The sequence below is a fragment of the Thalia democratica genome, chromosome 5 (assembly GCF_965202585.1).
Source record: "Thalia democratica chromosome 5, ktThaDemo2.hap1.1, whole genome shotgun sequence".
NCBI lineage: Eukaryota > Metazoa > Chordata > Thaliacea > Salpida > Salpidae > Thalia > Thalia democratica.
The window spans coordinates 74,382,587-74,396,653 of NC_139169.1; the positions used below are offsets into that span (position 1 = coordinate 74,382,587).

Sequence of the window (14,067 nt, forward strand, 5' to 3'; positions counted from 1 at the left end):
AACAAAATAAAAACAAAATAAAAGGTAAAATTCCCAAACTTTCTCAACAACAATGTTACATTACTTTAAAAGATCATAACCAAACTTCCCAAATAAACTAAGTTGTAGAATAATTAATCCGGCAAAAACATTTATTGGCAAACCTGCAAAAACAAATTTAGATAAAATCAACAATCTTATAAGATCAAAAAGTAATTTAGTACAATGGAAAAACACTTATGAGGTATTGAAGTGGTTCAATAGCTTAAGCAATAAATCAATTTCAAGGTTTATCAAATTTGATATAGTGAGCTTTTATCTAGCCATCTCAGCAACAATTTTGGAAAACTCCTTCAAATTTGCTGCAGGCCTAACTAAAATCACGGAGAATGAAAAAGAGCTAATCAGACATTGCTGCAAATCAGTACTGTTCCACGAGGGTGAACCATGGTCGAAAAAGCATAACAAGAACAGCTTTGATGTACCAATGGGAAGCTTTCATGGCGCAGAAATTTGCGAACTGGTTGGCCTTTATATTTTAGATATATTGAAGAAGGAAAAAAATCTTTAGAGATGGTAACTTTGGTATATACCGTGACGATGGTTTAGCAGTGGTGGACATTCAACCGGGACCAGATATGGAGAGAAAAGTCAAACATCTAAGAAAAGTCTTTAAGAACATTGGGTTTGATGTTACTATCGAAGCCAACCTGTTCGTAACAGACTTTTTTAGACGTAACTTTAGATCTTCAAAATGAAAGCCATAAGCCGTATAGAAAACCAAATGCGCATACGGTTTATGTGAATAGCAAGTCAAACCACCCAGAGCATGTGTTAAAACACATACCGGTCGCAGTGAATAACCGCCTCCAGAAGATTTCTAGCAGTCAAAGAATTTTTAAGGAAACAACCCAGCAATACCAGGAAGCTATAAGAGAAAGTGGGTACGATCACGAGTTAGCCTATAGCCACAAAAGCGAGAAGGGTAAGAACAAGAAAAGAAGGAGAAGAAATATTTTATATTTCAATGCTCCATTCTGCAAAAGTGTGGCAACACGGGTTGGGAAGCGCTTCCTAGAGATTGTGGACAAAAACTTTACTGAAGACCATCCATATTGTAAAGTTTTTAACAGGAAGACACTAAAAGTGTCCTATTCCTGCATGCCAAACATGAAACAACTTATAATGGCACACAATCGAAAGATGTTAGACACGCAGGACAAAGAGAGGCGAATGTGTGACTGCAAAAAAAGAATGCCCGGTAAATGGAAGTTGCCTAATGGAAAATATTATATATAAAGCGACAGTCATAACTGAAAATCAGACTAAGTTTTACGTTGGCTCGACTGGGCTATTGTTCAAGAATCGCTACACAAAGCACAAGTACAGCTTCAAACACGAAAAACATAAAAATATGACAACATTATCGCAGTACATTTGGAAACTAAAAAATTACAAGGTCAATTTTAAAATTCAGTGGGAAATATTAACAAGAACGAAAAATAAGTATAATTTAAAAAACGGATGTAAATTGTGCAATGCGGAAAAAATCGAAATTTTAAAATTTAAAAAACTGAATCTCTAAACAAAAGAAACGAATTACAAACTGGTTGCATACATTATCGAAAACAATTTATCTAAAAACTCTGTTAATAATTTTGTCAAAATTTACTATCTATTCCATTATTACGTAATACCTAATTTTGTATAATTTTATTGCTGTACTTACAAGTTTGTTTTTTATTGAATAAAACTTGGCTGAAGACGCGTATTAAACGCAGAAACAGCTGTCCCAAGCAAAAGTTTATTTTGTGAATTTTAGTTCTATATATATATATATATATATTTAGTTATTTTAATTTTATTTATAATATTGTCTTCGAAGGAAGTTTACCGTGTTCTGTATTTTATTCAGTAAACCTAACACGTCTTAGTAGAATCTGCTGACTAGGCTTCTTAAGATGCTATAATAATTAGGCATTTAAGCATATTTTTTTTTTGTTTAACATAAAAGTTTCAGGCTAAGTCAACAAAAAAACTTTTTTTAATAGAGTTAGGCTGCCGAAAACTAGAATACATAAGATTTACTACTAAGCTATATTATATTAGTGTAAATTTTAAATCAATTCTTTATACTGATTTATAATTTTACTTCAGCTCTTATTTCTACCAACTAAATGAACAAATGTAAAAGCAATGCTAAAAAACACTTGTTAATAAAAAAAAGGTTTTATATAGTCTTAAGTATAAAACACCAAGCAACTACAAAAAGTAAACCACAGGTACAATATTGTCAAACTTAAAAAGAGCCATTAAAGTTTATAAACAATATGATGCAAGTTCTGCATGAGTGATCAAACTTTTTTCTTGTTTAAAAAGCAATTTCTACATAATGACTTGCGTTAAGCTTTTTTCTCAATTTTCGTTTTTTTACCATAGCTTTATAGTTTGTTCATTTAAGGATGTGTTTTCAAGGTTTGACTAATTAATTAGTTTTTATAAAGGCACAGTTTTGACAAAATAATAAAGTTTTTGTGTTTAAAAATAATAAAATAGTTTTTATTACAATAAACAACAAAATATTAAAATCGAGATTTTAAATAAAACTATAATAACTTCTCTTATATATTTATTATTAAGAAAAACTTTTCTTTAAAGATTAAAACTTATAAAAAAATCTAACACAAATTAAAAAGGTTTTTAATCATTTTTTCTCATTAAAATACAGTAATTTTGTTTTAAAAACTAACTTATTTCGATATTTAGAACCAAAATAATGAAAATTAAACAATATAACTTTATTAAAAAAATTTATTTTATAACTAGAAAAACGTTTTGTTATACCACAATGTGGAAAAAATGTTTTATAGAGATAGTGTTTTATTCAAACTACTTTTCTGTAAGCTTTGTGTTTATGTAAAAGTTTTAAAACCATTGAAAACCTTAACTTTTATTGTTACTTGAGTTCAAGGCAAACCTTATTTTTAAGTGTGTTTTTAAAGATTATATATGTCACTTTTAATGAAAAAATACTAGTATTTATGTAAATTTATGAATATTTGTTAAAATATCTAACAATAAAGGATAATTTTTACTGGTTAAATTCTTTGAAAGTAACATTGATTTATACTATTTTTGTGAATAACTTTGTTTGAAAATTTGAAAAACATTGGTTTAAGTAAAATATATTTGTTTCTAAAACTGACACAATTAATAAAAGTTTTGAATTATCAGCTATAAAAAACTTTAAATGCATTTGAATTTGTTTAAAACATTTAAGAGAAATTATATGATAGAAGAACAAATTGTGTTTTACACTGGTTAGGAGCAGTTTAAGCATGTAGTTTAAAACAGTGGAAAGCTCTTAAGAATAAAAAATAATTCAAGCAAGTTTAACTTTTGTTAAAGACGATTTTACAAAATTTATACAGTTCAACAACAAACGGACATAGGATTTTAACAACCAAATACATTATTTACCACAACAAAAAAGAATTAAAATAGATAAAAAGTATTCTTAGTTTTGTCTCTGACTTCACACTAAATGTTAATTACAGTTTAACAAAAATCTATCAAACTTTTTCATTTTTTAGAACTTTTTAATATACACTTTACTACCTTTATAGAATGAAGCGTAACTAAGTCTTAAAGAAGAAACAAAGTTTAAGCAAACTATTGTTATATGATAACTGTTTTATAACAATCATATTACCAAAGTATATCGAAATCTTTTATTTTTAATGTAAGCAAACTTAAAAAATAAGACCATTGTTAATCATTAAACCAAATGTTATTAATTTAGATTTTTAAAATAGTTTTAAATGTAAGTATGTTGTAATGTAAGATAATTCCACCAATTAAAAACCTTACAAGACCATTAACACTTAAATTCTAAGCTTTAGAGATAGTTTTAAAATGTCATCCTACGTAAGGCACAGCTCCGACGCTTACGTCAGAAACCTGACGTCATCGATCAACAGTAAGATTATATCGTCACAAAACCCTAACAGTGACATCACAACGACCAGAAGTTACAGGAGAAGCAGGACTTCCAGGTTTCGGCCCAACGAAGAATCAGGTTTGAAAATTAGGAATATTATTTGATTTCAATGTTTTATTTATCAATAATATGTTTATTGTTTCTTAGATTTAAATTTAGGTAGTATCCTAACCTTTTTTAAGAAGATAAGAGCTTAAAAATTGTAGAATATATGAACAGGAGTACCAAACTAATAAATTTATAAAACTTTTTATGTACTTTAAACAAAATAGTAAATTTGTTTTTTTTGTTTTACAATTAATTTCATACTTTTCGAATACTTTCTTACCATAGTTGTTTAAACTTGAAATTCACAGGGGTAGTGTATATTAATTGAAGGAACTGTTAATTTTTATTCACTTATTTTCTTAATGTTACTTTAGCTTAAACTTTTACCTTTAATTATTCTAAAACAAAATAAAGTTTTTTAAGTTTACCACAAATTTTAAATAGTGTTAAACTTGAAAAAAAAAACTTTAACATTTTTAGTTATACATATAAAAGTAAAGTTAGCTTTTTTTATGGTTGATAATAACTTTTTTAACAGCATATTTATACGAGAAGAAAGTTTAAACGTTTACAACTTGATATAATCACAAATAACTTGTTTTTAGGCCAAAAATCCAAACCAAGTTCAATAGTACAATCGATGACAAAAAACTTTGAAAAAAACAACTATTGTAAGTGTGTTTTAAAAGTTAAATAAAAAAACTGGTCAATTGATGTATATATATATATATATATATATATAGAAATAACATACGCAAAATAAACTTTTGCTTGGTACAGCTGTTTCTGCGTTTAATACGCGTCCTCAGCCAAGTTTTATTCAATGAAAAGCAAACTTGTAAGTACAGCAATAAAATTATACAAAATTAGGTATTACGTAATAATAGATAGTTGATTTTAGACAAAATTATTAACAGAGTTTTTAGATAAATTGCTTTCTATAATGTATGCATCCAGTTTGTAATTCGTTTCTTTTGTTTAAAGATTCAGATTTCTTAACTTTTAAAATTTCGATTTTTTCCGCATTGCACAATTTACATCCGTTTTTTAAATTATACTTATTTTTCGTTCTTGTTAATATTTCCCACTGAATTTTAAAATTGACCTTGTAATTTTTTAGTTTCCAAATGTACTGCGATAATGTTGTCATATTTTTATGTTTTTCGTGTTTGAAGCTGTACTTGTGCTTTGTGTAGCGATTCTTGAACAATAGCCCAGTCGAGCCAACGTAAAACTTAGTCTGATTTTCAGTTATGACTGTCGCTTTATATATAATATTTTCCATCAGGCAACTTCCATTTACCGGGCATTCTTGTTTTTTGCAGTCACACATTCGCCTCTCTTTGTACTGCGTGTCTAACATCTTTCGATTGTGTGCCATTATAAGTTGTTTCATGTTTGGCATGCAGGAGTAGGACACTTTTAGTGTCTTCCTGTTAAAAACTTTACAATATGGATGGTTTACTGTAAAGTTCTTGTCCACAATCTCTAGGAAGCGCTTCCCAACCCGTGTTGCCACACTTTTGCAGAATGGAGCGTTGAAATATAAAATATTTCTTCTCCTTCTTTTCTTGTTGTTACCCTTCTCGTTTTTGTGGCTATAGGCTAACTCGTGATCGTATCCACTTTCTCTTATAGCTTCCTGGTATTGTTGTGTCTAACATCTTTCGATTGTGTGCCATTATAAGTTGTTTCATGTTTGGCATGCAGGAGTAGGACACTTTTAGTGTCTTCCTGTTAACTTTCCTAAAAAGCATAGAATAACACTTACAGCGTATTTCAAATTCAACTAATCGTACAATAAACTGTACTATTACTACGTCATAATTACTATAAAAAATTCTAAAATCGAAATTTCTGTTCACTATTATAATAAACTACAACTCACTGAAGATCGCATGAAATTTTACATTTCAATGTGTGAAACAGCTGTTTGAATTATAGTTTTTATATAATTAAATAAATAAATAAATAAATAAATATATATATATATATATATAAAATAAGGTTAATGTTTAAACGTAAACACTTTCAACTGAGCACACTTGAAGGGCTTTTATTTTAAGGGCTGATGATCAAAGCTTTATGAAAGATTAAAGCTTTGTGAAACATATGTTCCAGAATTTTTAAAATCGCCATTTGAATAAATTATATATATATATATATATATACATATATATTATGATAAAAGATTTGATTTATTAAGTTAAATAACTTAATTCTATATATATATATATATATCTGTTTTACCAAAAGTAATTGAAAGTAGAGCTACTATAATTTAAAAGTCTTTAGGAAAAATAAGAAAAATAGTTATTTACTTAATTAAATAATCTGTTTTCTAAGTAGGCTGATAAAAACTAAAAATGTATTATATAAAAACACGTTTTCTGATAAAAAGTTTATTTTTAGTTTAAAGTAGTGCTAATAAAGTGTTAGAATAGTTGTTATAGTTAAAATTGAAAAAAAAATTACTTTCAAACACATGTCTTCTTTTCAACAATTTGAAAACAAAGCATCTCCTTTAAGCTAAAAATCTAAATTTCAAAATGTTTATCATAAAATTTGCTTTTTTGTAGCTGTATAATTTATTATTTAAGATTATTTAAACGTTTAAAATTCAAAGTTGAATTTATATTTTTATTGTAAATTCACCTTTTTATTAAACCTTTCAATAAGAATTGAAAGCCACGTACAGTTTTAATTCTGCAGACTTGAAAAAATAAGTTCAGTTTTATGTAAACTTGTATTTTACTTCTGTTTGATTTTTTGTAATTACAAGACATTTGTTAAGTTTTTTGAACATTAGAATTTAGCATCAAATATTTACAGGTTAAAAACTTTGATGTTTTATTCAAAACGACACATTTTAAATTCATGTGAAAGATTTTTGATCAAGATACTTTTTGAAATCATGCTTTAAAGTTAAGAGTATTTCGTTTAAATTGACAAGCAACTAACGTTTTTAAGTAGACTCGAATTTTGCTAAATGTTTTACACAGCGTCTAAAAAACAAATCAAACTAATATGAAACAAAAAAAAAAGTTAATTATGAATTAACTTTTCATAATTAAACAAAAAACAAAATTCACCAATTACATTTTGAAAACAGTTTAAGCTAAGCTTTACACAATAAAAAAAATAGTACTTTCCAAACAGACCCATCAAAATGTCCATCCACCGAAAGCAACTCAACGTCTCTGTCGTCGTCAACCGAAAAACCGTTCACTGTGACGTCACACCAAACCGGCGTGACGTCACAGGAGCCGGAAGCGGAGACGAGGAGGCCTTCAGCTTCGAAGTCGCGGGTGCTGCAGCGACAGAAGCAGAGGAAGCTGCGGCAGAACAGGAGGAGCACGGGAGTGGTGAGCAAGGAGGAAATTCAGGTGGCGGAACAGGAAAATCAGGTTGGAAAGTAAAATATTGTTATAATAATATACTCAGTTGGAGGAGATACAAGTTACTGAGTAGGAATATCAAGTTTAAAGTTAAAATGTATAGTTAATTGTTATAACAAATTATGATACATTTGGTGAGCAAGGAGGAAATTCAGGTTGCAGAGCAGGAAAATCAGGTTGGAAAGTAAAAATATTGTTATAATAATATACTCAGTTGGAGGAGATACAAGTTACTGAGTAGGAATATCAAGTTTAAAGTTAAAATGTATAGTTAATTGTTATAACAAATTATGGTACGTTTGGTTGGCAAGGAGGAAATTCAGGTGGCTGAGCAGGGAATCAGGTTTAATGATTTTTACACATACTTTATTTTTTTTTTTACATCTTTTATTAAGTTAAGACACATTTTGGTATCCGAATTCAGGCTTCTGAGCAGGAAAATATGACAAATGAAATAAATTAGGTTGAAAAATATGACAAAATAAATAAATCAGGTTGAAAAATAAGACAAAATAAATAAAAAAAAGATTAAAAAATATGTCGAAATAAATAAAATCACATTGAAAAATAAGACAAAATAATTAGTATCAGGTTCGAAAGACTGTGATATGTGTTGCAACCTAGGGTTTCCTTGGAATTTTTATAATAAACCGCTTGACAGTAATTTAGTTTATAAGTACCCAAATTATTATTTATAGACCATTTACTAGTTACTGACTTATTTTATTGCTCGCTTACAAGTTACAGGTCCCTTATAGAAAAGATGCAGAATATTTAAAGTTGTTTTTTTTATTGCTTTGTAAAAATATTTTAAAAACGGTTCTGAATATTTATAACTAAAAAGGTAATTTTGCTTGTGCATGAGTAATATCTAAATAAGTAGTAAAACAAAAGAAATGATAAAAGTTAAAACTATTGTTTTATGTGTTTTTTATTTTAAGAAACCCAAGAAAAAGCACAACCAAGGCTTTTTATTTTTGCAACCGTTATGTTACAGACTTAAAATATAAATAAAGTAAAAGACTGTATAGCATATAGAAGTTTTGCTTACAAAATTAATTTTTCACATAAATTTAAATATATTCAACTGTTTTGCTTATTATAGTATAAAACAAAAAATGGTTAGTTACAAAATTCAAGTGTACAAAAAGGTAGTTTTTTATAGCCAAACTTTATTTTGTACATAATATTAATATTTAGAAAGTTCAATTCTATAAGCAGTTAAAAACAAAATAATACAACAAACACATAAAATACAAAAACAAATTACTTTATAAGAAGCTAAATATCAATTATGGTTTTTGAGTAATTACTAACATTAAAAGTTTTGAAATTTAAATGATGGATCATTAATGATTTATTCATAAATTTAAACGATGGAAAAACATCTATAAATAACTTTCTGTTGTTATTTTTAGATCAAACTGTACATTTATTTAAATTAAAAGTCTAAGATAAAAAAAAACTTAATTTAAAAAGCAAATATCCTTTCAAACGTATGTTAACGAATTTTTTCTAACCAAAGTATGTACACTGTTACAAACGTGTAAGTTTATAAACCGTGTTAACATGCGAAAGTACATTAAACTTGCGCTTTAAATTAAATTCCGAGAAGAATTCGATAAACACTATTAAAGGCATTTAAATTTTCAAGAACATTCATACATGATGTGTGATAAAGTTATTTTGGTAATCTTGTTCAAGCACGTTACCTTTAGAATTTCGATATAATTGATGACACTTAAAATTTCTAACGGCTAAATTATAAGAGTACTTGAAATGAGGCTTTGTTTGGAAATACTTTCATTTTTAAATGAGGAGAATGTTTTTGAAATAAGTTATTAACTTTATTCTTTACTTTTTTGATGGTTTATTTAAAGTTGTATATAATTTTTTATTTGTTTTTAATAGTTTTTATACAAACTTTTAGTGTAGTTTTTCAGTTTCAAACATACTTAATTTTAAAGTTAGTTTGCATCAGTTTTCATATATAAATTGTAATTTTATCTTAAAACTATCATATATTAGTAGTTTTAATACTTAAATCGACGTGAAAACAAACACTATTTCGAAAAAAAAAACTTTTCTCAATTTGTTTTAACTTTTCTCAATCATAAATCACGTAAGACCGCGGTTTCATCGGTTTATTTCAAGTTTAAAGTGTCTGTTACATCCGAATTATGAGCAATCTATCGGCTACTTAAAAGTTTAAATGAAGTGCAATTTTGTAACGTATGTGTTTTTATTTAACAGTGTAAATTAAAAAAGAAGTTGAATGAACTTTTGTCACCAGTAAAATTCTATTGCTTACTTTGTAAAACTTTGATAAAATTTTAAACATTTTATAGACAAAAGACTAAAGTATTTTAGCCTTTTCCAAAATAAAAGTATTCCGAACTCACATCTAATTTTTAAAACATTCTCAGACAAAAGAAGACGAAGTGCTGCAGAAGCAAACGGAAAGTAACACGATCAAAAACGAGTTTACTAACAACGAAGTTAAAAAGTAAGTTACTTGTTTTAAATAATTTTAAGTACCAAAACCTTATACAAAACTACCAAAGTTAGATTACTAAATTGTAAACGTAAACGTTTTAAATTCTTTGTTTGTGTAAATTTTTGAATTTGTAAAAGATAAAATGAAGCAAAACAAATGTTGCTTCTTGTATATAATTGATGCTGAACATTTAATTATCACGATGGTTTATGCATCTTATTTTGAACTTAGATGCAAAAATTTAGTAGTACTGTAAACACTTTACACTACGAGATTAAAAGTGATACTTTTTTCTAAAACCTTAGTGAATTGAACATTAAAGTTGTAAAATTTTTAGTCGATAATAGTTATTTCGGCTTTAAAATGTGTTCATATTTAAATTAGTTAAATGGAAAAATTTAAAATTTCAGATAAAAATTGTTTAACAGTGTAATGAAGCATAAAGGCAAAATTTGAATTTAAGACTAAACTATTTTAACAAGATGAAAAATCGCACAAGTTAATGTTTTTCTTTTGTTTGCACTCAACCATTAACTGTAGGTTATGCGTGATTTATTTTATTATCAACATAAAAATTTAAGCTGAAAATATTTCAAACATGTTTTTGTTATTGACGATTTATCCTGCGTTTTATAACAAAAGATTATAGATGATTTTATCTACATGTTTTTAATGTTTTTTAACATGATTAATCAAAAACTGTAAATAAGTTGATTTGAAATTAATATATTTTTTTATGAGATCCTTAATTAGTGTCTTTGATGTTTAATTGATTTGGGTTTAGGACTAAATAAGTTTATTAATTTTTATAAATAGCATTAGTTTTGTTTTTTAAATTTTCTTAAAGAGATTATAATCTAAAAATATTTTTGAGACGTTTTACGAATTTCTGCACAAACATTAGCTTTGAAAAATTATTTGTTCCAATAGTTTGGTTTCTAAGCACATTTTAAAATTAAATAAAAGCTACAAATATTTAAAAATTTTGTATATTGAAGACTAAAAATATTTCAACCAAATTTGTGAAAAAGTTGTTTGGCATTTTTGTTCACAATAATGATTAACGATAATACAAATATTAAAATGTTTAGCATATTCAGCTATTTATAGCAATAATCGTTCACAACATCAACATGTCAACATGTTTAAAGATAAATAACATTTTCGTATAACACCAACTTTGTTTTTGTCACGCTTTGTTGATTTTCACGCCTCACCGATTTTGTTTCGCTCAGGGCAACAGGAGACTGCATTGTGACGTCACAATTTGATTCGGCTGTGAACGAGGTTTGTTTATGTTTTTTGTGGCTTTTTGTCGTCTCGTGATCAAAAGATTTTGAGAATGCTTCAAGTGTGAATAATTTCGTTTGAATAAAAATTAGAGCTTTACAAGGATAAAAATGAATTTAATATAGCTTTATTAGTTAAAAAAAAATAATTCTAATATCTAAAAGTAGTTTTATATTTAATTTGTAGCATACCAATTGTATGTTTGTAATTATAGATAAAATTTTAATTATTATTTAGATCAATTTTTAAAAGTTTTGTTGTTTAAAATACTTGATAAACTTTTGTTAGAGCAAGAAAAATGGAACGAGCAATGTGAGTGAAAAATTGAAGATTTCAGAGGAACTGGTAGAAAGTTTGCAGAAAAAAATTCAGCAACTCAACTTGGTACATATTATTATTATTGTTATTCTATTTGCGACATTGTATTCAAGAATTTTTTCTAACTAATTTTTACTTTACTTATAACTTCAGTTCGACATTTAATACTAAATTTTTATTTTGAAACTTATGACTTCTACTTTTTTGATTAAAACTTTGACAGTATTTCAATTACTTTTAGCATAAAATTTCATATTTAAATTTATATTCCTTAAAATTTGTTGTAAAAAGTAAATTGCATTTTGAAAAGCAAATAACAACTAGTTGCTAGTTTTTTTTTAAAAACTTTTAATGATAATAACTAAAATTAAAACTAAAATAAGTTATTAAATTAAATCATAAGTAAATCTATATTAAAATTTATCATACGTGAATACAAACCAAAGGTTAGTAAAACAATAACCAGCCAATTATTTCTAAAATAAGATAGAAACAAAAAAGTTGTTTATTAAAACATATAGATTGTGTAAGTCTTTTCAATTGCATAAATTAAAACTATCAAAGAAGTAATTATAGAGGTTTAGTCTAAAAATATATTTAACAAACTCAATAAGTCATTAAGAAAACAATCACTTGTACTAGTTATTTAAAAAGTTTTTTATTTGTGTATTTATTTAATTTTTTATTTATCATTTATCAAAGGATATGAAGCGTCTTGAAGATGAGAACTCAAAACTGGTGAAGAGCAACAAAAATTTACAGGATGAGAATGACACCATGCTCAGACTTCTCAGGGTCTCCAGATAAGTTTCACAAAAAATCAAGGTTTTTATACTGTACATAAGATTTTTATTTTACTATATGGTGTCAACAAACTACTTTTTATTTTTAACTGTTATTTTTGTATTTTTTAATGGGAGTTTTATCTATACTAGGGTTTCAACATAAGTTTCAAGATTTTAAAATAAAGGATTCTACTCTGAACATAAATATTTTAATATTACTAAGGTGTCAAAAAAGTTTTGTTAGTTTTCAATTGTTTTTTGACGTTTTATTTCTATAAAGTTCTAAATATAAATCAAAGATTAATTTCAATAATGCTAATAGATAAGGCTTTTAAAGTGTACATAAGACTTTTTATATCATACTATGGTGTTAAAAATTACTTTGTTTATTTTAAATTAATTGTGTTGATTTTTTTTTGAGGAAGTTAATCTATTTACACTATTATCTATAAGTGTCTGAGCTAAGTCGTGAATAGTCGTGCTCTAATTTTTTGTAATTTATAATCAAAAACGTTGTTAAACGTAAGATAATTATTTTTTTTGTAATTTTTTTTGTCATTGCTTGCAGTTATGTCTACCTTTTTAATAATCTAATTTACCTGTTTAAAAGTCATTATATGTTAATTAACGCCTTTTTTAAATTTTTTGTTTATTTTCAAAACGAAATAAAAGCGAGTAATAAAGTTTGAAAACTAATAAATACAACTTTACTAATATTTTCTTCGAAATAAATTGCAACTAAACTTTTTCACTAAAGCTGTATAACTTTTTCAACCGTAAAAAAGGTGCTTTTTATTTTCTTTTAGTTAAAATGTTTACTTTTATAAAGTTAAAACAACAGTTATCTTTTGGTTATCAAGCAACATTATGTTGCAGCCCGGTAGAAAGACCAATTTACAATCATCTCAAACCACTAAATGTAAAAGTGCTTTTTAAGCTTGTTTTTTTTCTGCTCGCTTTGAATAAACCTACGGTACTAAGTGTATTTATTTGTTTAATTAATTAAAACAACATGTTTGTGTAAAACCACAAAATTCTAAAAAATGTTTTGAATAAACACTTTCTAATTTTTAAATAAAGTACTGTAAATATTTACTGTTAACAAACTCACGTGAAAATTACTTAATTTAGCTTTGAAAAGCTTTAAAGAGCTCATTATCTGATACAAGTCAATAAACTTTCAAGGTTTAACAAACCATGTAGAAAGTTGATAAATTCTTGTAATAATGTATGTTTTGTATAAGAAACATGAAAAAAAACAACAGCATAACTTTTAGATTTCTGCATAAGACAATAATCAACTTGTATTGTAGTTTAAAATACTTTTTTTTCGAAGAGTAACAAATGTAATTTTTTTATTTAAAAAAATTATAGCTCTGTAAAAAAAAATGAAGCGCTAATTTAGTTTTTGATAAAATAAAACCAACCATTGTTGAAATTTATTATGTTTTGTAGTATTATTTTAATCGTTACAATTTATACGATAACACAAGCATAAGTGCCTTTTCAATAATACTTTTCTTTGTCAAAAAATACTCAGTTTATTGTAAAGCGAACATCTACTCGTTGTTACGTCATAATTGTGGTTTTATTTGTATCGCAACAGGTACATATTAAAATGTTTGCTTTTTACATTCCACATTTTTCTAACAAAACGATGTTGGTTTTGTAACTTTAGTGTATGTTTTATAACCTTTGTTTGATTAGAGTGTACTTTAAGTGTTTTTTAAATAAGCAATAATGCGCAACTAG

The 14,067-nt window shown here is 26.3% G+C and overlaps 1 protein-coding gene across 1 annotated transcript; it reads left to right on the forward strand.

The window, feature by feature from the left end:
* The first annotated feature begins 3,882 nt into the window (after positions 1-3,882).
* LOC145835906 (uncharacterized) lies at positions 3,883-13,289 on the forward strand. The gene is made up of 7 exons (XM_082943660.1): positions 3,883-4,057; positions 4,633-4,698; positions 7,187-7,434; positions 9,852-9,931; positions 11,158-11,209; positions 11,501-11,596; positions 12,233-13,289. Exons 1-7 carry the CDS (start codon positions 3,895-3,897, stop codon positions 12,335-12,337), a joined length of 810 nt encoding a protein of 269 aa, XP_082799786.1. The 5' UTR covers positions 3,883-3,894; the 3' UTR covers positions 12,338-13,289.
* Positions 13,290-14,067: the final 778 nt, after the last annotated feature.

Bases quoted from the DNA above. Each gene is read 5' to 3' on its own strand.
- LOC145835906 (XM_082943660.1), top strand. From the start codon at position 3,895: ATGTCATCCTACGTAAGGCACAGCTCCGACGCTTACGTCAGAAACCTG. The intron at 4,699-7,186 runs GTAAGTGTGTTT...CTTTCCAAACAG, and splicing joins CTTTGAAAAAAACAACTATT to ACCCATCAAAATGTCCATCC. The intron at 11,597-12,232 runs GTACATATTATT...CATTTATCAAAG, and splicing joins AAATTCAGCAACTCAACTTG to GATATGAAGCGTCTTGAAGA.